Here is a 25,537-nt window from a genome sequence, read left to right on the forward strand (position 1 = left end):
ATACGTGGCACATCACGTATCACTTTTAATTATTTCATTAGCTACACCTATTTTTAACAATGTAAATGAATGAAATTTTTAACAAAAATAACTAATTTACTTTTGATTTAATATATAAGGACTAATTTTTTCTATTTTTGAGTGAAGGAATTAAAATACAATTTAATTTTTAATATAAATATCTTTATAATACTTTTACCGATACTTGGGTTATTTGTTGAAGCTCATTTTATAAATAAACCCCCAAAATTATAGACTTGAAGATGTCCATTTGCATGGCTGATTTTGCAGGGACTAATGTGACACGGTGTCGTTAATGAAATCAACATTTAGTTTTAGTTGAGACTTTTTATCTTTGAAAAATAAAAAAGTTAAAAGAATTATTGTTATTATTTTTTAAAAATCCAAAAATGATTATTAGGTATGACAAAGGAAGAAAGAAAATGGAAAAAGTTTTGAGTCCCGGCAATAATGAATTTTCATGAATTTTCTTCATAAAATTGTCCAATAATTTGAAAGTAAAGAACCATGACTAATATCTGGGGAGAACCACAGTGAGGGCAACAGCAACTGCAAATAGGAAAAGCAACAATCCTATAAAGTTGACAATGAGAGCTTCTTGGGAGCGAGTTAGGAATAACGAAAGGAACTTTTGAAGCAATCCCATCTCAGCTGTGCATATTGCTAAGAAGAAGATAAGTAAGCCACCAAAAGTGTGCCATGGCAGATAGGCTGCTCTTGAATATGATTCTGCACCTGGGAACACATACGAGAAGAATCCTAGCAAATACTGCAATACCAGATAGGGATGTTTTTGTTTTAAATTCCTAACTGAATTAGAATGAAATTGATTAAAATTTTAGGTACCTGTAAACCAAATAAGCATATGGTAATCATGCCTAGCCAAGAATGTAAGGTAACCATGTCAGGCATGTTGGTCTCATTATGGAATTTGAAGATTACAACAATCCCAAAGATCCCACAACCAAGAGCAATGGTTTGCAATGTTAGGTGGACTGCCTTTTGCACTTGTATGTCTCTTCTACTTGGGGTTGACTTGTATGCCATGATTGCTGTTTTATATATATGTTCAGTCATAACAATAATGCACATCACTTTTCAATCAGATTTCCTTATTTCAATAAAATTCATTAAAAGTTTTTCATATATTTGGTGGTCTTCAATGATACTCTAATATATAATCTGGAAATATATCGTACGGAACATTAGACATTCAAGAAAATGAAAGAGTAGAGCAACATAGACATAATGTTTGAATTAATTATGTTAATATACATGAAAAGCCACTGACAATTACTACTTACCTTCTCCAGCCATTAATATGAATCCAATCACCATTAGAAGTGGATGAAGCTGCAAATGAGAGGGGGGGGGAGCTGAAAGAGATTAAAATGTAGGCATAGAAGCAAACTGATCCATGCAAGAACAATAGGTCCTCCACATATCATATAGAAACAAAGATATGAAACAGTTTCTGAAGAAAGAGAAGGGATTCTCAACGCAAATGAACTCACATTGAAAATCTTTAACTTATTAGCAGATTCAGAAGCAAGGCCTTCCCGGAACTTGAGAAGCCAAACTAGCACAAGGGTTGTCACTGCTATAAACAACAAATGTCCAAATACTGTAACAGGGGTTGCAGAAATTTGGTAGCTTCTGCTCTTAGGCGCCATTGCATCTGCAGAACCTAGATGGAGAACTCAGTAGTCAGTAGTGTTATATAAAATCATTTGAGCCATTAACAAAGAGAGCTTTTGGTTTGATTGGGGAAGATACTACCAAACCGTCCAGCCGGCTGATTCAATGGTGACAACTCCAATAACATGAACAATATTGGGGCTAATTAAAGTATGTATGAGACTTAATGGTTTCAATTACCAATCATGCAGAGAACTTAGTAAGGCTTGCATTCGATTGTTTGTTTGTGGTTTGGGGTTATTGCGGAGAATAGGCAGCGTTTGGAGCCATAAGAAAAGCCAAAGGTGTTCATATCATAAATTTTACTAATGATTTAGTTCGTCCATTTCTAAAACTCAACTTGTGCGATTAGCTAAACTCTTCAAATATTTCTTGCATTTTAAATTAAAATAAAATACATTAATTTAAGTTTGTAAATAATTCCATAATATCTTGCCAAAGAGAAGTTTTTATGTAAAAGTAATAATAACTGTACTACTTAGTATTTACTTTTTTGCTAGTATATTTAAATAACTCTTTTATGTAATTTTAATGAGGGTGTAATATGATTATTTCTCATATATTGTAATTTTATATATAATTATAATAATACCAGTTTTCATTACCTATCTTTCTTTTTATACAAGCTTTCTTTTACCTATAAATCCTCCCAAACCCTTAAATCTTAAGTGAGATCAAACTCACATTCTGCACGTTGTTGCAATGCTAATTGAGTTTTTTTTTTATAGTTATAGTCATTTAAAATGACTAGTTATATTATTTTATAATAATATATGTATAAAACTTATTACGGGTCAAACATGTTTCATCTTCTTTTTTATAACCAAGAACTTGATCAACTTGTATTGATCCATATCACGACCTAAGCTTAAAACCTGAGTCTCGAACTCCCAGCAGCCCAGGAAGTTGTGATTGCCAAACTAGGCCTGGCTCTAGAAGATTGATGCTAAGCTCTTAGCCATTTTGGATCTATATTAGGACTAAAAAATGCCGTTAGTAATACTTGTTGCCAGCCAATAACCATTTTGACATAGGCCTCAAAGTTGACCCCAACCCACATAAAATGGGTCATTCTAAAGTTTCACTTAATATTCCTTCTCATTGCTCATTTGTCCGTAGCAAATCAAATCTGGGTTGTATCTTAAATTATCATATCTAAAACGGGGTCTGCAAAGTTACAATGCCTCGAAGAAGTTCCAGCCAATATGTTCAACGGATAATTAAGCACTGAAAACTAAAGCACAAAAGCATGGTTTTTATTTTTTCACTTGAATTTGAACCAGATTTGGAAATGGTTGGATTGAAACTTTTGACAAAGTTTCCTAGGTCTACAAAACACTTGTTGTGCAATAATGTTTGCTAACCTCATTCATTGCATTGCAGCAAACCAAACCCTATACTCACCACTCCACCCTACCTAAGCTAGCAGCTGTACTAAATAACTCAGCGACGAAAATCCCACTATTCACAAAAAAAAAAAAGAAAAAGGCAAGTCATGATTCTATAACCATGTCATTTTGTATGCACTTGCCTCTAAATTCAGGACCAACCCCATTGCTTCATTATATGTATTACAATTTTACACTCTCTTCCTTCCTTGTTTATTTCCTTTCCCTTCAAAGATACGGTAATATATCTTCAATATTTCTAAATCTTTGAGGTTACCATTCTTTAAATGTATTATACAATTTACAAAAAGAATTTGATTAGGGGAAATAAAAAAGTAAAGAAGGGTTGGGTATGATTGATGCAGGTCTCCCACTATTTCAAAGATTCAACTTATGAAGGTCATTGATTGTATAGTGCCATCATTACTTCATTTCCTCTTTTTTTTTTAATTATGGGATTACCAAAGGAAATCATCACAGTATATAGTGGTTGTCAGGTAAGCAAAATAATTTCCCTTTTTTAAGCTTTCAGAGGCATAACTACTTGAAGAAGACAGTGTCTCCATCTTCTAATATTGGCCCCTCTTATTATTATTATTAAATTATTCCCACATAAAATAAAATTAGAGTTGATTTAGATTGGGAGAGTGTGTTGTGTTGCTCTTGATTTTATGCTCAATTTTCTTTCATTTGTTTTCATGTTTTGATGCATAGAAACTCGTCTAAATTTGCCAATTTCCGATGCTTTTGTCCCAACTTGGACGGCAATAGAAAATATATTACTGCACCTTCCAGTTTATATTACTTTGGTAATTTGTAATCTATTGCCGAAAGTGGTTGGATGCACAAGTTTTTGTGAATTTTTTAATTAAGATATACCACCATTTTATTGTCAAAATAAATAATAATAAACATAAAATAAAGAATGGTGCCTGAACCATCATCATCACCACCAAGGAGGAATCATATTCTTGAGTTTGATTGTGAATTGGAACATAAACATAAAGTTTAAGAGAGAAAATAAATTTTAATCAATGAATATGATTTAATTTTATTAAGAATCTCAATAACCAACCATTACCTGAGAGGTTGTGCTCAATAATAATGGTTTCATTCTTTTCTACCCATTACTATACATATTTTGAACAATGGCTGTGAGGCTAAGAAATCTTTTAAAAAGCAGGAATTTTTCCCATCATACCAAATAATTATGGATTTGTAAGTTGTAAGTGGGAAATAATTAAGTTTTTTTTTTTTTTTTTTGTCAACCATCACAGTTCCTATTATATCTTCAAATCTCAATTATCATGTCCAACTCTATTTTGTCCATTGCTAACCTGGCTCTTCCATTTATTCCTTCATCTCCACGCATCCTTTTATTTCACCTAATGGGGAAAAACAACCAAAAAGAATATTGAGACCCCAATCGAATTTTTTGAAAAAATTGTTGAAGTGTCATCTTTTAGGTAAATAATTTGGACTATCAATAATAGAAGGTATTGTAGTTTTGCCCTCACCCTCCGCAAAGAGTTATGTATAGTTCACAGATGATGGAAAGTGATATCTAAAAGACTCAAAATATGTGTTAGTATTGGGCATGCGAATAATTATAGATGTACTTAGACGTGTCGTAGCTCGAACCACCAACCTTAGTTTTATATGAACCTTATAAATAAATTTGATATCGCTTGAATTACGAGATTAAAATTTTAAATTTATTGAATATTTTTTTCATTGTGATTATATAAATTGAGTTAAACTTCAAGTTTTAATTACATATATATAATTTATTTTTTTATTGAATGAAGGAAAATAATGATAATTATGGGAAAAAGATTGGTGTTATCCATTTAACCAATCCCATTCCCTACCACCCATCATGTCTAACAATGAATTCATTAAAACCCTTGGCTTAATTCATGCCAAAAACGATGATTTGGACCATACCCAGAATTCATATAATGTACAAATCTCAAAACTCAATACAAATAAGAATACCCATCAATCTAATCTTGAGATATAAGGGTATTTAAATGCAGGTTTGTCCCACATTAGACGTGCCCCTTTGCATTGATTTTTGGTGCCTGTTACATGAGCTTGTGATTGAACAATTAGATATATGGTAAAAGATTAATAACCCTTTCACCTATATGTATACAAACATGAGCTTGTGATTTTCTTTCTCTCTTTGAAACATGTATGGTAAAAGTTGAGATGATGACAAAATTTATGACTATCTGGGTTTGGTATCTACAATTGTACAATGGGGATGCCTTCCAAAATGGATAAAAAAAAATGGTTACAGTTGTACAAGAAAAAGACTTGTAATGGTAAGAGCATGGTGAAGATTGACCTTCAAAAAATGAAAACATGTGAATAACTTCTATTTCAAGTCTTTACCAAATCAAGTCAATAGAATGTTAAAGGCAAATAAAGTGAAAATTGCCTGCAAATTGCAAACACTCTCTGTAGATTTCAAGAAAACAAGTTAAAAGGGACAATTTTAGCATACCCATAGTCACAAGGATTCATTAACTTACACCTTTCTCTTAACTGTTACGACTGCGACTTTGTACCCAATATTTAGGTTCCACTTTTTTTGTAACCTATCAATGCCATTCAATTTCATATTCATTGCATATACATACAAATATTAAATAAACCAAAAAAAAAAGTTTAATTTCATATTCAAGTTTAATATTTGAATCCCAAAACTTGGATTTTGTACGTAATTTTAGGACTATTAGGTTATGGCATATTCACTGTATGAGTCGAAAAAGTTAGATAACAAATCTATAAAAATTAAATTTGATTTAAGTTGAAATGATAAAATAGAGAAGGGAGCTTTTAAAGTCTTAGGTTCAAATCTCATTATATATATATATATATATATATATATATATTAAAAATTGTATGTAAAAAGATAAAATACCCTTAGATTTATATTTGTTGTTTTATAAAATATTGATCTTTTGGTAATTTCACAATTGAATTGAGACACGGATAAGGGTGCATCAATTGAGTACAAATTTCAAATAAATAATTTATGTTTAGATCAATTACAATCTCTTATATCGAATTAAATTCAATAATGTGATAAATACAAAGGTGAAGCTGGGGGCAGGCAGAGGACTTGCCCCCTTGAAAATGATATAATTGTACTTTGACCTTCCTAAATATGAAAAATTATATTTTCTCCCTTCAAAAATAATGGAATCATGAATTAATAATACATAGTAAAAATACATTTTAATCTTTTAAAAATTTTATAATTTAGTTGTAGCACTCACTCTTGAATAAATATATTGAAATTGATAATTCTCTTTTCAAACATATTGTTTAGAAAATATGTAGAAAAGGTAAATTGTTTGAATTCAACTTTAATTTTTACTGATAGTGTTAATTTTCTAAGAAACTTTCATGTTCGGATTTCCAAATTTCTCTTCTTCTTTTTTTAATTTTTATGAAATAATGAGGATGTAGATATGTGGATATAGTTTATATGGTTGAAGCAACATGTGCAAAAGCAAATGATAGCCAAGTTTTCGGTGGTGGCAATGTGTCAAATGCCCCATTCAGCTGTGAATATATAATCATATGCTTTGGAATTTGGATGTACTTAAATCACAATAATTTCTTTTCTTTTTTTTTGTAAATTATTTTTTAATGGTAATTTATATATCGTTTGGTTGAGTTTGTATTATAAGATAATCAAACATTAATTTAGGGTGGGTTTAGATGAACGGTATGTTTAACTGCAGTTAGTGTAAAAATAGCGGTAGTGGTGAAATTAAATAAGGTAAAAAAAAACTAAACACATTGTACCGCACCCAATCGTCTATCTAAACCCACCTTTAATTAAGAAAAAATATTTGATACACTATTCGTAAAATTTTTAAACTTTACAAGAATGACAATTTTTTAACTCTACCTATAGAATTAAAATAATATATTTTCAATATACTAAATATTAATCCTAAAGATGTATGTTTTTAAATACAAAATTATTTTGATTTAAATTTTTTAAAGTAAAAAAAGGGTACAAGATTTGGTAAAGATGATAGACTGTGTGTTTATGAAATGGTGTGGGCCATGGGAAATGGTGAGGGGTTTTGGATGGCCACAAGCAACATAATAATGAGGTGGGCATATATAAATAAAAAATAAAATTGTCGAAGGAACCTTCTGTGTTAGAAATGTTCCGGAACCCCTTCATTTGTCAATTCCTGCCCCAGTATTAAATGCCCTCTTTCCCTTTTCTTTTTGTAAATTTTTCAATGTTATTTCTTTTTATCATTCATTCAAATGATATCCCATAATAAAAATATATTTTTAAATCATCTTATTTTTTTGGTACAATTCAGACACTATCGTCAAGACCAAATTATTATCTCCATACACATCATTGATAGGTAATTTTCACGATTTTATCTCACAACGTGAGTACAAAGTAAACTAAAGCTTCCTCGAGCCCCTGTATAAAGAAGCGAAATAGCATATAAAATTATCTATATAACTTATGAACAAAGTAATTTGGGTGTATGAACGTAAACTAATGAGATCTGTATAAAGAAACTTTGCGTAATTGGTAAGTTTGTTCTGTCTTAAATCCTTAACCTTTGAGCAGCAAAAGGCAAAATACAACAAATATCTCAATTATTTGTTATCACCATTTGAAAAATACAAGGCGAAGGAAGATGCTTATAATTTCTTTTGGTATTGATATATTAAGAGGAGAATCAATTTAAACCCACATTAGTGTCCGACGAAAAAGATCAGATGTACCTTGATATATAAGCAATGGAGATTAAATGAATCATCCACGCATGTGTGCTATGGGTGTGAGATCATATGACTTGCCATTGTCTTATGTGGTTTGACATGTCGGGAATAAAAAAGATGTGAAGGACCTACCTTCAAATTTTTAAAATATTTAGAGCCCATAATACTAGTTATTACAAAGACATGTGGAACCTACAACTTTGCAATGTTCTCCTCCTGCCCTCTTTCTTCTTTTATTTCTGTTCTATCTTCTTCTGTTTCTCTTATTGTTATCTTTGATACGGATATAGCTTCTCCCAATTTAAGATTAAGCATCATGTAATCAACCATAGCTATATAAGTTAAAAAGAGCAAAGACCCATTTAAACCTTTTATAATTTATAAAAATTTAAATTTATTATTATATTAAAATTATATATGCAGCAGTATATAACAAGTTTTCCCATGGTTGCAACTTGCAATAAATAAAGGAGTTAAGAAGACATTGATAGTCCAAGCATCATATTTTACCTGTTTTTATTTTAATATTAACCTTCTGACTGTTGTTTTATCTTTTAGGTAACATTCAAAATCCATCTGCTTATGCAATCCCTGTACTTTGTTTGTTATATCGATGATGCATGCTCTTCAGTCTCAACTCACGGGTCAATTAGCCAATCTTTTTTTTTCTCTCCACTAAATTTTTTATATCTGCATCACATAACTTACTCATAAAAGTTGTATTAATTCTGTTTTTGAGAATACATATCACCAAATCTAGTGATATATGGATTCCTGTCCAATTGATTCACTTGGTGTTTTAGTTTGGATTATAGTCACGGTAGTCGGTCTCATATCGGTTGGTACATATCATTTTGTGTTAAATTAATATCAAGTAGTCTATGTTTTGTTCTGGCTAAAATTTTAATACGTTCCAACCATCTCGATCAATACCGGCTTGTATCGGTGTATACCTTCCCATATCGATCGGTACAAAGTTTTGACATTCCAATTTTTAAATATTTTATCTTAACCATTTTAATTTTTTAAAATTACATTTAAAGTGAAAGTTATCAAATTGAATTATCCCACCTAATTAATAATTTTAAAACTTATATTTAGATTTAAATGTATTTATATAGATATATTTGCATGTAAATATAATACACAAATTACTTTTTAACCAAAATAGCATACAATTTATGAATAAATTAAAAACTAGACTATAAATATATATGTAATTTATTAAGAAATTAAAATTAGACTATAAATATGTATATGTGAAAAAACATTTAAAAACAACGATAAATTCAAAATGGTACACTAAAACACACCGTACTTATCAATACTAAGACAAAACGGTACACCCATCGATCTGAGAACTAACTACCTTGATTTTACTAGTTCTTAGTATATTTGTGTTATAATAATTTGATTCTATTTTATGACTATTCAAACACTTTGTTTATGTTTATAATAATTTGATACTTGTGATTACTTGGGTATGCATTTGTATTGTACTATATTTATAACACTTTAAAAATTACATATAAGTTATAAAATTTAAAATGCAAAAAAAGTTATCATTAGTTAATGATTCTTTTATCATAAATAACATAAGGGAATAGTAATTAAGATTTTTGTATGAAACCCTAATGTTTAGGGTTTAATTTATTAATGTAATCATTAAAAATCCCCATAATCCGGATTTACAAATTAAAGTTTTAATATTTTGGTTAAAGGTATAAAATGCTGTTAGTAAAAATTCAAAATTAACTTGAATCTTTAGAAAAAAAATTTGTAACCAATAGCCATAAGTGACAAAAAAATCAATTAAGTCCTTTTGTAAACAAAAATTGTCGTTGATCGGTTTAACTATTAATAAATGTTGGCATGGCTTACAAAAGCAATGAAAAGTTGACACATGGCATGCCACATGGATAAATATATTGATATGATATGACACATGGATAAGTATATTAACATGGTATGCTACGTTAACATATATTTTTAAAAATTTAAAATCATAAAAATACTAAAAATACACCAACTAAAATGAATGTGAACAAATGAACATTTAAGTTCATCTAAATCGAACGACCATTTATCCGATTTAGTTTAAATGTTGTTTAAAAATTGCAAAAATTATTAAATTTATTAAAATATTTAAAATGGAAAAATTATAAAAACAATATTAAATGATTATTATATTTCTTTAAAATTCTTATTTTTCAAAAGGTTAAAAATCATAAAATTATTTTAAAAATAATATTTAAAATATTTAAAATGATGAAGATAGTCAATTACACGTAATAGTATCAAAATATGACACTGTTAATAATTTGGATTCTCAATCACGTCCACTGTTGATGCTAAGTAGGAGTCTTATATTTAACTAAATGTTTACATGTGGATTAAGGAAGGTGGTCTATGTTGTTCCTTGACTTTCTATCAAATGAACTTCTTTGTTATCCTCGAACATTGGCTTGTTTTGAGTGTGTGTTCAAAAAACACAAATCAAATGTATAGAAGGAAAGTTTTTATTAACTTTCAGTGAGAAAGTTAATTTTTCTTTATGAGAATTGCAAAACTTTTGAGCTCAGTAAAAATAAAATATCCTATAAATAAATTGTCACTATTTTTTTGACAAAATAACAACGTTCAATTGATATGTTTAGTCTATTTTAAGTCATTCCACAATTCTTGTTTATAAGAAAAAGGTACAATTATTTTACTCGAATAATGAGTAATTAAATAATAATATTCTAATAAAAGAATACAATAATTTCTTACGAATGTCATCTTATTTTAACACTAGAACTATACTATTGTTTAAAGCTTTAATTAAATTAGTATCACTTTCAATTAGGTCTCTGAGAAATAATGAAAATACTTTTATAAAGCGGGGTATGTGATTAATATAATTTAAAAATAATAATGTTTCTCCTCACAGGTTTTGTTTGATATGGAAAATGGAGTTATTATAATCATAAAGACGTTAATGATTGTGAATTAAAGTAATAATGTTAGGTGAAAGTATGAGGTGGGGAAGTGTGTTTTTTAAATTAAGTGACACCGAAAGCTATCCATTAAAATATGCTAAGGCTGTTTTGCCACCTTAGTTATAAAATTCAAATCTTATGACACGTGTCAAATACGATCGGATGACGTGGCAGAATATGGTAAGAAGGGGATTTGATCATATGACACGTGTCCCACTCCTACGGGGTCGTTTTTTAGGGAAAGAAAAAGCTCGATTTTCTTAAGAGGGCAGGCAAACATCCCTAAAAGCAGAAAATTATTATTAATATTAATGAGTTGGTTTTTTGAGGAGGCAAGCAACTGAATCTCTTGTCTCCCAGTTCCCACTTAATAATCCTTTCATGACTAAAATGCCCATGTTTGTTGACTTTTTTTACTTATATCTTTTTCCTAGTAAAAAACTTCCAATATACTGATTAATTCGAGTTTTAAATTTAATTTGATAAAAGGTTATAATTGGTTAATAATATTAATAATTAAATTTCATTAAATTGATCTTAAAATTTAAATTAAATCATACAATTGATTGTATTTAATAAATCTAATAAAATCATGAAAAATTCAAGCATAATAATATTGACAAATAACTTTCATTAAATCAACTTTTAAAATTAAATTAAACACTAAAAAATTGCATACTAAAATATATAAATTTTGTCAAATACAGATATCACATTATATTATATACCACTCATATAAAATGCATTTCCCTTGTGATATATATATATTACTAGCAAGGGTTGTTAAGGAGCTACAAAACATGTGTATGGTGGCTCCAACGTGATGCGTGTTTAAGCAATGTGAGTTAAGGTCCTCAACAGACAAAAAATAAAAGAGGAAATGACCGTTAACCAAACTAATTGAAAAACAAACAAAAAAGGAATTAATGAAAAAAAAATGTGAAAGTTGGAAGAGTCAAAAATATTAAATGTGTGCCTTAAATTTGGGCCAATGCGATTAACTGCGGTATGAGTACAACACAGTCACAGATTCAGAAATAGATTAGCTACAGCCCTGTCCGGTCAACACGCAAAATTTGAGTTTTCCCCTACATTTATCACCCCTGTCAAATCATTATATCTCAACCGTCGGATTGAAATCTCTACGAGATCCACGGCTGTGATTATCAATCATTGGGATGTTCACGTGCACGGTATACACCGTATGCTGCAACCACTTCATACCCTATGTACCTTGGGATCTAACATTGTAAAATTAATAATAATAATAATAATCCCCATGCAAAAGCATAAACCTCTCAAGGAAAACAACACTCGCAACGTCTAATACGCCCCAGTAAGCTTAGTTGGCAAAAGACCGTTGATTCCCATGCACCTGCACGTTACCCAAGAAACAAAAACAAAAGGATAATTTGTTTTTTTTATTTAAATAAGCATATAATTTTTAGTAACTTTATGAAATAACTCATGCCCGTGGAAGAGAGGATCCAAGGGAAAGGGTAACACCGTTCTCGATGGAGGCTTTGGAGTTCAGTTATAATACTAATAGCCTTTTGATAATTGTGACTCAAATGACCGCATGATTAACGGCGTTAACGTCGGGGGTCTAAATGCAAAGATAGCGAGCAGCCATTGCATGCCCGTAAATCGCGGTCTAATTCTTTTTCTATTATTAATTGGGTAAATATTTATTATGTCTGACAATATGTAGAAAAATAGGGTAACGGCTACTTGGTGGTGACGTGGAAGGGGACAAGATGTCACGTCAGCTCACAGAAACCCTGCCACTGTGGAGTACTAAGAGGACATCAGTCAGTCCATAAGAGTCGGGGAGAATTACCTTGGCATTTATAACTAATTTTTTAAAAAAGAAAATTATATGTTTTTAGGCTCATGAATTAGAAATAGGGGTTTTTACCGTGGAAAAAAAAGTATTTACCACAATAACATAAACCCACAATTATTAACTAAAATAATATCGAGGGTTTGCTGGGAAGCAGTGGCGGGACTAGACTTTTTTTTGGGAGGGTCAAAATTAAATTATATTTTTTACGATAATAAAATTATATTTTTATCATTTTAATAATTTATATTTTATAATTTTTAAATGATTAAATCAAAACTATATTATTTGAGAAGAAAAGTGTAATTTTACCATTATTAATTTAAAGTTTTATGAATTTATAAAGGAATTTAAATAATTTTTTTTCCATTTTAAAAGGGACCAAGGCCCCTACCAGCCCCCTAGTTTCGTCACTATGGGGGAGGGCAAATCAGTACTTGAAAACACAAGTTGGGAGTTTTGAAATTAATGGGATACGGAGAAAAGGGTAAGCAGTGAACTATCCTATCGATTTAGGGATCAATCAGCCAAATCGCCATACTTTCTTTGTCAACAATTACGAAGGCGATTGACAGGAAATTCCAATTCCCATCCTCTGTAATCGCGATTTGCAAGATTTGCTTGTATTACCCATAAAGCCAAGTGCCATCAACTTAGACAATTGGCATACAATTGGGGAACGCTCTAACACAAGCCGTGAATGTCCAAAAAATACGATGGAATATCTTTATACTTGGAACGAGCTTATCCACTTGGTCGTATGCATCGAATGTTCGAATTCATACAGTTGTTCTGGGCACATACTCTTGCATTGCTAGCGCACAATGTTATAACTCATTGTGTGAGTCATCCCAATCACCGTATAGGTCTTTCATTGCTATCTGTTTGGCATTTCACGCTTTTCGATATGATACTTTGTAACCATATCTGTTTTGCATTTCTACAACCAAGATAATTATAGGAATAGTGGGCTTCGCCTCAACCAATGGCTTGATACATATGCTAACTATATACCAGAAGATGATGCTTTATAAACCTCATACATAAGTTTGAGATCATAATCATAGGAAAAAAAATGGGCTAACCAGTATAATCAACATATTTTTTTTCTCCATCAAAGTAATATCCTTAACCTCATTGTCCAAAACCTATGTTAGAGATGGGGGTAAGAAGATTTTCGAGGGGGAGTGACTGTGACAATGGAGAAAAGCTTAAACGTGACTCGGGGAGACATCGATCGTTGTCTCCTCAACTCGTGTTTTAGCTTTTTCTGCACCGCCACTGTCACTTACCTCCTGAAAGTCTTCTTGCTCTCACATCTGACAAAGATTTTAGACAATGAGATTAAGGAGACTACTTTGATGGAGAAAAGGAGTAAGTTGATTATACTAGTGATCCCCTTTTTCCCCTATGATTATGATCCTAAACTTATATATGAGATTTATAAAGCACCCTCTTCTGGTAGCATGAAACTTGAACTTGTGACTGCATAACTACCATCAACTAAGGGTTCGAATTATGCTAGAAGCCATGATTGCATAACTACCGCCAATTAGGATCCCTAGTTATACTAGAACTCGTGACCGTATAACCACCGTGAACTGGGAGCCCGAGTTGCAATGTGACATCTTCTAAGGTGATGGTGCACTCCCACATTGGAAATGAAATGTATGGGTCTCGAAGTCTCACTGCATCATTGTAAACTCAAACATACCTTAAAACTATCATAATTTCTCCCTAAAACACAAACAAAAATAATTCTTTCTCCCCAAATTTTCAACACCCAACACAAAAAAAAAGATTTTTTGAAAGGACGAAACTTAAATTTGGAAAGAAAAAAGACCTAATTTGCTAATTAACTTTTTAAAATGACATTTTTGGCTCATTAACCCATTATTCCTTGTCTCAGTTGTTTTATTGTATATTTATATGATCTTTTCAAAATATAAACATATTTAAAAATTACGATATCCCCAAGTTAAATTTTAATAATTAAATTAAAATAAATATTATTACAGACTTAAAATATGGAAATATTTGAAAATAAAATTTTAGGATTAATCAACAAAGGGTTTTAATTATAAAATTTATATCAAAGAGGAATAATTTGAAAGTATTAAAATTTGATAATACAAACATACCATCAAAATTTTGAATAATAATTATTGACAATAGTTATACTTAATTCATTATAGTTTCCTAAAAGATAGGGCATATAATTTTGCAATAAATAAGAATACAAAAATAGAAGAATTTATTTTTAAAATATTTTGAATTTATTAATACTTTACATTTATATTTTAAAAAAAAAACATATATCGGTTGTTGGTTTATCAATTTAATTAACTCACCCCGACCTCTCTTTTTCTATAGACAAACTTTCTATATTGTTTGTCGAATATCTACCAACACTCGGTCTAGAGCTACCAGTTTTGCCCCTTTCTTTAGCCTTTTCGTGCTCACTATCGATCTTACCACTTTCTTATTCGACCTATTAAATTTCTTAATCGTTTGAATCGAGACACCCAACCATAACACTAAGAGCGTGTTTGGTTTGGTGTATTGGCTAAGCCAATACACCCCTAATCGGTGGGCCCCACGTAATACCTATCTAAGACGCCGTTTGGTTGAGCGTATTGCTAATACGCTTGTATCCCCTTACTTCCCTAATCGGTGAAAAGCACCGATTTCTATTCCCCCCTTCTGCCCAGATTAGACGACGCTACCCTAAACCCTCCCTCTTTTACCCCTAATTGATCCCCTCTGTTTCTCTTCCGTTTCCCACCTTCATCCGAATTGCTTCCTTGTTTCATTGCTTTTTCCCAGTATTATTTTCTTGCCTTTTCTGCCGATTTGCTCCCCCGATTATTTTCTTTTCTATTTCGGCCGATTTGCTCACAGTTTCTGCCGATTTGCGTCATCAGTTAGTCTATGTTTCCCGATAGATTAATATCCTTTTCTATTGTAGATGAAAACCAATACTTTCGAGGTAAATATGATCTATTGTTTTTATCTAATCGATTTCCCTTTTGCTTTTTCGAGTTCTTCTTCATTGTGCCCCGATTTGCTAATAGGTTAGTTTTAGCCAATTTTATTCTGTTTGTATTGCATGTGCGATTGAAATGTGTTTTCTGTTGTTGGTTAGGCTTAAGAAATGCATGTCGTTCGAAGTTGTTCTCTCTTCTCTGCTAATCTTCGATTTCTGTTTGTTCTGTTGTAATTTTCGAGTCCTTTTTTGATCTCCAAAACCGAATGAGATTTCTTCCAATGTTTGTTTGTTTAAGTGCCTGAACTAAGTAGCAAAAATAGGTAAGATCATTGAGTTCTTTTGGTCCTCTGAAAGTAGCAAAAATAGGTAAGATTTCTGCAGTTCGAGTTCTTTTGTTTGTTTGTTCTGTTGTAGTTTGGTCCTCTGAAAGTAGCAAAAATAGGTAAGATGAAAATGTTAGATGATAACGAATGTTCAAAACAATTTATAATGTTAAGAATATTGAATTTCATGCTGAGTGCAGATCATAGGATGTTTGATATTAAACATTTTGGAACTTGAGGTTCTTGTTATTGATTGAATAGGATGTTTGATATGAGTAAGAATTTCTATTTTCTTTTTGCGTTTTAATCTATGAATTTGGGCAAGATATGAATTTGAGTTATATATATATAACTAATTTGTTGTAAATTAAGAATAAAATTTGATATTTTCGGACTTTGATAAATGAAAAGCAATGATGAGTTGGATTTTCCAATCGGTGTAATATGATTTTTTTCTTCTAACCAAGCTATCTATATGTTTATGTTTAATTGTAGGTCCAAAGTTCGAATTCTATAGTCAAACTTATAATGTTTCATCGAACTTTTAAAAAGCAATAATATTATTGCAAAATTCCTACAACTACCTTTTATCAACTTGTTACAGTCATTAAGTTCTATTGTTGGTTTTGAACTTATCAAAGTACATTGTGTTTGGATCATTTATTAAACATAATTATGTATTTTCGCTAGTAATATCACAAGATAGATAATATCGAGATAGAACAGTTTTAACCTCTGAGGTGGGTTAGCTTTGATACACATGGTCAGTTACATAGATATCAAATTTATTATGATTTCAATCTTGTAGGTAAGTTAAAGTACTTGTACAGTACAAATTCATGTTTGAAGAGGTTATAGGCGATAAAGATTTTGTTGGTTTGTTCTGGACATTGTTTTGATAGTCTACTGGAAAATGTTATTTTAGTTTGTTAGTGAGTAGAAGATGAAACTGTTGTGGAAGATGAAATGTTATTTTAGTCTGCTGGACCTTGTTCTTGATTTGGTAGTCAATAGAATTTGTTATTTTAGTTCTTTTGGACCTTGTCTGCTGGAAAATTTTGATTTGTTCTTGATTGGGACGAGTATAGGATTTGAAAAGCATGTGTTTTGAACATAGGCCATGATAATACAAAGGAAAAAGTCAGGCATTAAAATAAGCAAGTAATTACTTTCAGGTTCAATTAGCATTCAAAATAAGCTTTCCTCATTTGCTTTCAAAAGAATGCTGATATAATATTGCTAAAACTTGTAGAAGCAAGTAATTAATTTCATTAAAATACCTTTCCTTTTAATTACTTTTCATGCCCTTCATGATGTTTTAGGGTGAAAGTTTGTAATCTATTTACCAAAGCTAAATTATAATTATATCTTTCTTTATATGACATTTCACCGACCAAAGTAAGCTAATTTAATGTGATTAATTGCTCTCTTTTTATTATGGTTTACGTTACTATCTCTCAAACCATATTCATTTCGTTTACTTTTGTCTCTAATTTTTTTACATTGGTATTTAAATTATTTATCGATTACTATTTTTAGTCAAATAATTTAACGAGTTTAAAAATAAATATTCCATCCAATTATTATTTTTATTCATATTTAACAATCTTATTTGCTTATCTAGTTTATGACTTGTATAATATTTGTCATGAGAGCAATTTTAAGTTAAAATTGTCACTTAATCCAATTTAACAAAGTAAAAGGATTAAATTTTAAAATTATAAATAAATAAATTAAATTTTAAATGTGTAAAAATATAGAGACGAAAGAATAATTAAACCAAAAATGGGGCTTGTGACCTAATCTATCAAAAAAATTCTTCATGCGGCAAAGGTTGTTATTATTTAAAATAGTACAGGTAATTTATTATAAATTGATGTTTAATTAAATTATAAATATTATGATACTAATAATGAGAACATTATTAATAACATAAATATAATTGTAATTAATATAATTTTTATCTTTAATATTAATAATTTGAAATTAATAATAAACATGAAACATGTTTGTTAAGTATTAATGTTGATATAATTTTATGTGGAGAGCATTATATTTTTATATTAATTAATAAAATTATCATATATATTTAAAATATACGTAAAATTAAAAGATTATACATACACCAACAATGTTTTTAGGGACAATAACATTAAACCAACAATTATACATACACCAACAATGTTTTTAGGGTAAATAACATTAAACCAACAAGTAATTTTAGGTCAATTATACATACACCAACAATTAATTTTAGGTCAATTATACATGCTTTATAATTTCTTTATTGTTTGGGTGATTCATAAAGAAATGAAATTAAAGTTGCAACGATATCATTTAGTATCAACTATTTTGCTTCGTGTGTTCTAAATTTGTATTGTTTATTTTTATTTTATAATGTGTAATTGCAACTTCAATTCATTGATAGTGTGTTATAATTTTAATATGTTGCAGTAATGGCTCGTCTGCCTTTAATTGCACAAAGTGTGAGGCGTAAAAGAATTGGTCTTGCTTTGACATTATGGTTGGAAATCTTTAGAATTGCGATTTGGTTCTTGTTTAGAATGGGTGCCAGCCTTAGCCTACAGACTTATCAACCAAGGATTAGGTCCTACACATTAGATTTTTATGCAAAACGGGATTATGTGAAGAGGCTTGTATATGCTAGTGACGAGACTTGTATTGAACAAGTTAGGATGAATAGAAATGCCTTTTGTAAACTATGTGAGATGTTAGAATCGATAGGGGGATTGAAGCCGTCAAGGTTCATGCTTGTTGATGAGCAAGTAGCAATGTTTTTACATATCATCTCCCATCACCTGAAAAATCGAGTTATCAAGCATCACTTTAGAAGGTCCGGGGAAACTGTAAGCAGAGCATTTCATAGTGTTTTAGATGCTGTCATACGCTTACAAGATGTCTTATTTAAAAAGCCGGAGCCAATTACAGCCGACTCTTCTGACACAAGGTGGAAATGGTTTAAGTAGTAGACTGAGTTTTATATATAGCTTGTACAACATTTAGTTGACTTAGATTTAAATTAGTATTCTAACACAAGGTTTTATATCATGTGATATAGAATTGCTTAGGTGCTCTTGATGGAACCCACATAAAGATTAGGGTGCCAACAGCTGATAAACCTAGATATCGAACCCGAAAAGGTGACATAGCAACAAATATGCTAGGTGTTTGTACACGAGATGCAATTTGTTTATGTTCTTCTGGTTGGGAAGGTTCGATTCCGATAGAGCGGGTGCTCGAGATGCCATCGAGAGAAGACATGGACTAAAAGTTCCTCATGGTACAGTGTATACTTAGAGGAATTTGAATTATTCATTAAGATCAAACTTTGTTTGCTGAATTAATCATTTTTAGCCAATTTATTTTATAGGTTGTTATTATCTAGTTGATCTTGGATACACAAATTGTGAGGATTTCTTGCACCATTTAGAGGACAATGATATCATCGAACGAGTGGCGTCAGGGTTATCAGCCAAGCTCTCCGCAAGAGTTTTTTAATATGAAACATGCCTCAGCACGTAATATCATTGAAAGATGCTTTGGCTTATTAAAACTTAGATGGGGAATACTTAGGAGTCCATCGTTTTATCCTGTAAGGGTGCACAATAGAATTATTATTGCATGTTGTTTGCTCCATAATTTTATTCGAACCCATATGAGTATTGATCCCATTGAAGCGGAGGTGGGAGAAGGATTACCTACTAATGTGGTGGATGACGATGAACCATGTATTTCAAATATTCATCCATCGGATGCTTGGGCAACTTGGAGGATGGAACTAGCCAACCAAATGTTCGATGAATGGCAAGCATCTAGAAATTAGTTAGGTTTAGGGACAAATTCAGTTTGAATTGATTTGTTGATGTTTTTATAATGTATCTACTTTGTGAAACTTTGGTGGTCTTTATGAAACTTTATGAAACTTTGTTGAATTATAATGTAATTATCTTTTCATTAAGCATGTGTTATAAATTTAAATTTAGTATTGAACTACCGATATAATATTATAAACTGTTCACCCAACAATTAAATGATATTCAAAATAGTAAATAATGTTAATTTGTTTTTTTTTTTAAGAACAATATGTCAGGTGTTCCACCAACGGGTGCTTCTTCTCAAGCTTCTCGAGGAAGTAAAAGAAAATGGGTTCCAGAGGAGGATGCAGCCTTGGTTTCTTGCATGGTGGATTTGCACAATGTAGGAACATTTAATGTCGTCTAGGGTTCAAAGCCGGTTATTTGAACGAGCTAGAGAAAATGCTAGAAAAGGCTTTACCAAGAGCAATGTTGAAGGCGAAACCAAATATTGAATCTCGGATTAGGTACCTAAAAAGGGAATGGTCAGTCATCTACGACATGCTTAATGGCCAAAACAACAGTGGTTTTGGTTGGGACGAGCATAAATGACTCGTTGTTCTTGAAGATGCGATTTGGGAATCCTATGTAAAGGTAAAATGTATTTCAAGTATTTATTTGTTTTTTACAAAACTTATAACTAATATGATTTCCTCATTTTTTTAGAGTCACAAAAAGCCTCTCGATTCAGGACATCGTTCTTTCCCTTACTACAACCGACTTCTTGCGATATCGCAAGAGATCGGACGATCGGGAAAGACGCTCAAACAACTCTTGATGTTCTTGAAGAAATACATCTTGAGGATGAGCGTACTACGAGATATGAATGAAGAGAGAAACACATTCTATGATCTGCATGGTCGACGTCTCTTTAGACGACATGGATGTTTCGTGCAGATCCGCGTGGAGATAGAGACCAAGGGGTTCCTCATCTTCAAACAAGAGAAAGAAGAAATCGATGCTCGTGATAATGTGTATTCTTCATTTGAGGAGGCGCCACTTTGTTGGGGAAAAATCAGGCCGTTGGCGATCAAATCGATGGGACTATGGCCTCCGAGGTAGTAGTTATTGAAGTCGAGGAAAAGATGGAAGAAAGCTTCACATTTATATTCAGCCTTATGGTCAATTAAAGGTTTAAACGACGATCAGCGGTATGATGCTTTGAGTAAAATTCCCGATCATCCAACTCAAATGATCGTTTTCTTTAGTTTACCTTCTGTTGCCCGATTGGAATGGGTCAGAAGATTTCTTTCTCACCATTAAATATCAATGTTCAAACTTTTTGATGTTGTAAAACTATATAACATATGGATTATGATGTACAATTTCATTTTCATCTAACTTTTTCTTAGTATAAGTTAATTATGTTTATGCAGAAAATAATTCTCAAGTTATATTTTGATTTTAGTAAATTCATAAGAACATTTTATGAAATTATATTTAATAATAATTATTTTAAATTGTATTAAATCATATATTTTAATTAAAATATATTTAATATTAATTATTTCAAATTTTCATTTAGTATCATATATTATGATTTGAGTAAATTCATATAAGAATATGAATTATTAAGAATTTTATTAAATTATATACCAAAATTATAATGTATTTAATAATTATGTTTAAATATGATTAAATTATTTATTATTGATATTAATAATCTTATTAAAATTTAAATAACAATAACAAATTTCGCTAATTATAAGAATTTTATTAAATTATATATTTTAATTAAAATATATTTAATAATAATTATGTTTAAATATGATTAAAATATTTATTCTTGATAATAGTAATCTTATTAAAATTTAAATAACATTAACAATAATCATTTACCAAAACAATTTTACGCTAATTATAAGAATTTTATTAAATTATATATTTTAATTAAAATATATTTAATTATAATTATGTTTAAATATGATTAAAATATTTATTACTGATAATAATAATCTTATTAAAATTTAAATAACAATAACAATAATCATTTACCAAAACAATTTTATGCTAAGGGTATTCTAGTCATTTTAGTTTTTTTCCATTATGCTATTACACCTCTATTCCATTCAACCAAACACAAGATTACTATTACGCCTCTATTCCATTACATTCAACCAAACAGTGGATTAGCTATTACACCTCTAATCTAATACACCTCTAATCCAATACAGCGAACCAAACGCACCCTAAGTTCATAGTTTTGAGATCGCGTAACTCTTAAGCGAACTTATAAGACACTATGAGCTCACAATTCTAAGTCACGACTCCACCAAATTGACTGTGCATTGTTGAGGATAAATGTAATTGGAAATTCCTTTCATCAGACATATACAATAGTTTATATATGATTTGTACTTACTAGAACTGAAAATATTGTATTAATATGTTGAAAACATTTTATTCAAAAACCTAAATGCTACGACTATGAATTCGATAAATAGCAATGGTTTGATCGTGATGACTTTCCAATGTATACTTCTAACTCTCATTTCCAGTAAGCAGAGGTGAATCCAGAACAAAATTTTAGGGGCGAATGAAATTTTAATTTTTTATAGTCCATATCTTTATAATTTTTAAAGAATTAAATTTAATTTTTATAATTTTAGGGGGGCCAAAGAACAATTTTACCTTTATTAATTTAAAGTTTTAAAAAAAAATTCAAGGGCCAAAACAAAAAATTTTGATTTTAAGGGGCTGTACCCGCCTCTGTCAGTAAGTGCCTTGGGCTTCACTTTTCTTCACATTTAAAATTATATATATATATATATATATATATATATATATATATATATATATATATATATATAAAATGCTAAATGCTATAAGAAACCTACATATTATGATGAAATTTAGTTAGCAATCACCTATTTATAATTGTGAGGGCACGGTAGTTAAAGATTTTAAATAAAAGATTTAAAATTTTAATTATGTAATTAAAATTATGATAAAATTTAATTATAAAATATAATATTTATCTAATTTATTATATTTAATTTTCTTATTTAATTAAATGAACACTTTATAATAAAATGGATAATATATAAAAGTTTTGAATTGTAAATTTTACTTAAGTTAACCAAATTATGTAATTATTTTTTTAATTTTCATGTTAAAGTTAAAATTAAAATTTAAAATACATAATATTATTGATCATATATAAATAAATATTTAAGTTATATCAAAAGGATAATTATCTAATTGATTTTCTTATTTAATTAAACATTTATCTAAATTTATAAATTATCACTATCTAATTAAAATTTAAATAAATCTAATTATTAAACATAATAATTATCCAATTTTATTACTTATGAAATAAAATTTTTATAATCAAATGGATAATATATAAAAAAATTTGAAATGTATATTTTACTTACATTTTAATTTTGCTTAAACTATCCAGTTACATCCAAATTTGATAATTATAAGTTAAAATTAAAATAGATAATATTTAAATTAAATAAAATGGATATTAGTCTAATTAATTTTATTTTTAATTAAATATTTATTTTAGATAATTTTAAATGTATGGTGATTTTTCTTAAACATCTAATGTAAATTTTAGAAAAATTAAATTAACTAAAAATTAATTCAATTTAAGCCATGAATAATTAAAACTAAAAAAATAAATAGAAAATCTATAATAGCACCACTTCTCACAATTTGCGCATGTATATTATCATATTCATATATACATAGATATCAACTTGCTCTATCCGTCAACAATAAATCCAAAAACACAAATAGAATTTGCCACCCAACCCCACTAAACAGAAGGTTGCATCTGATTTCTCGTTAGTAGTTAAACACTAAATCATAAGTGTTGGCACCATGTTTTTTGATAAAACGGGGTTGACTTGGTTTTTAAAAATGAAACGAAAATGGGAGTCGCCACCAATCTTTTTTGATGAGGTGTGATTGGGTCACATCGAAAAGTGGTTGTTTTTAATAAACGATTTAATTTTATTAAAACAACGATTTTGGTCCACGAAATTCAAAAAAATAGGTTCGGGAGTCGGTTACGTATGAGGAAGGATTAGCACCCTCGTAACGCCCAAAATTGGCACCTAGTTGATTAATTAATGACTTAGTGTCGAAGATTGAAAACTTTAAAGGGATTTAAAATAGATCCTTTATTGAAATGTTGAAAATTTTCGGGAAAAATGGCATATTTTACGTTAATCGAGAAAGAGAATTATATCCAGTAAGTTAGGACACAATATCTTGAATTCCCGATGCGCGAATGAATGCTAAAAATTTACTTATTTAAAAGATATTTAGCTATCTCGGATTTAAAAAAGGGATCATGCACAATAAGTTAGGACACGATCTTTTCTTAATTCCCGAGATCGTTTAAAACTTAAGGAAAAAAGGATCACGCCCAGTAAGTTAGGACACGATCTCTTCTTAATTCCCGAGATCGTTTAAAACTTGAGTTTGAAAAGATTTGTGTATTTAAATTTATTGTGAAAATCGAAACCCAGTAAGTTAGGGTACGACATTCTCGAATCTAAACACGAGATTTTGCTTATTCAAAAAATCATAATTTATGCATTGAATAAAATTACGAAATAGTAGAAATGAAACACGGTGTTAATGTGGGTAACAAAACAACATTGAACACGATAATGTAAGCATAAATAATACAAACATCATCGTAAATGAGATAAATTAACATCGAGTGAAACAAAATGCAGTAAATAAAATTAATAAAACTATAGAAAGTATAAGAATACGTGTGCATATATATATTTTAAAATTGTCAAAATATAACAAATATATATATAAATTATAAAATACATGTACATATGTGCATTATAAAATGTATATAAGTATACGTATATTTTAAGATTATAAAGTATATACAAAAAAGAATATATGTATGTATATATAGGGGTTATAAAATATAAAACACATATGTATGTATAAATATATAAAACATAAAATATATGTGCGTATGTATATTATAAAAATGTGACAAATTTAAATAATGATTCATAATAAATTTTGAATAATAATATATGGTAAATTCATACAATATTAATGATAGATTTAAAATAATAATATATTATAATATTGAAACAGTGTTGATAACAAACAAAAAATATATTAAAATTAAACATAAAAAGAAAGTTAGATTAAAAAATAAAAAATAAATATCTAGAAACAACAGAAAATGAATTTTAAACAGAATAAAAATCAAGTACACTAAATTAAATAGGCATGGATTAAATCATATTTAATTAAAAGCATGAAAATAAAAACAGAATTAGGACCAAAAGAGGAGCGCGCGGATAATATGGGGACTAAAGTGGGAAATATCCCAATCCACAAAACGCAGCGCTGCAATATGGACTAAAATGAAATCAGCAGGAAATTGTGCGGTCAAAACTAAATAAACAAAAGGGGCTATATTGAACCACAGTGCAAAAAGGGAGGACCTGGCACGCAAATAACCCTTCCAATACCAAAACACGCGGATCTAGCCGCATCTAGGTCGGGTCAACAGGTCTGGCTCAATATGGCACCGTTTTGGAGCCATTGGAACGGGCCTCAAACGGTGCCGTTTTAAGGTCTGTGTAAAGCTAAAAAAACAAACAAAAAAAAAACACAAAGGCATTAAGCCATTTTACA

The 25,537-nt window shown here is 29.7% G+C and overlaps 1 protein-coding gene across 1 annotated transcript; it reads right to left on the bottom strand.

The window, feature by feature from the left end:
• Window positions 1-532: 532 nt before the first annotated feature.
• On the bottom strand, window positions 533-1,894 carry LOC105796177 (probable ascorbate-specific transmembrane electron transporter 1). Its single transcript, XM_012625779.2, has 5 exons — window positions 1,801-1,894; window positions 1,536-1,708; window positions 1,326-1,374; window positions 868-1,073; window positions 533-790 (listed from the first exon to the last, which is right to left on the bottom strand). Exons 1-5 carry the CDS (start codon window positions 1,844-1,846, stop codon window positions 533-535), a joined length of 732 nt encoding a protein of 243 aa, XP_012481233.1. The 5' UTR covers window positions 1,847-1,894.
• Between the last annotated feature and the right edge of the window lie 23,643 nt (window positions 1,895-25,537).

Source organism: Gossypium raimondii, chromosome 3 (assembly GCF_025698545.1).
Source record: "Gossypium raimondii isolate GPD5lz chromosome 3, ASM2569854v1, whole genome shotgun sequence".
In the NCBI taxonomy this organism is placed as follows: Eukaryota; Viridiplantae; Streptophyta; class Magnoliopsida; order Malvales; family Malvaceae; genus Gossypium; species Gossypium raimondii.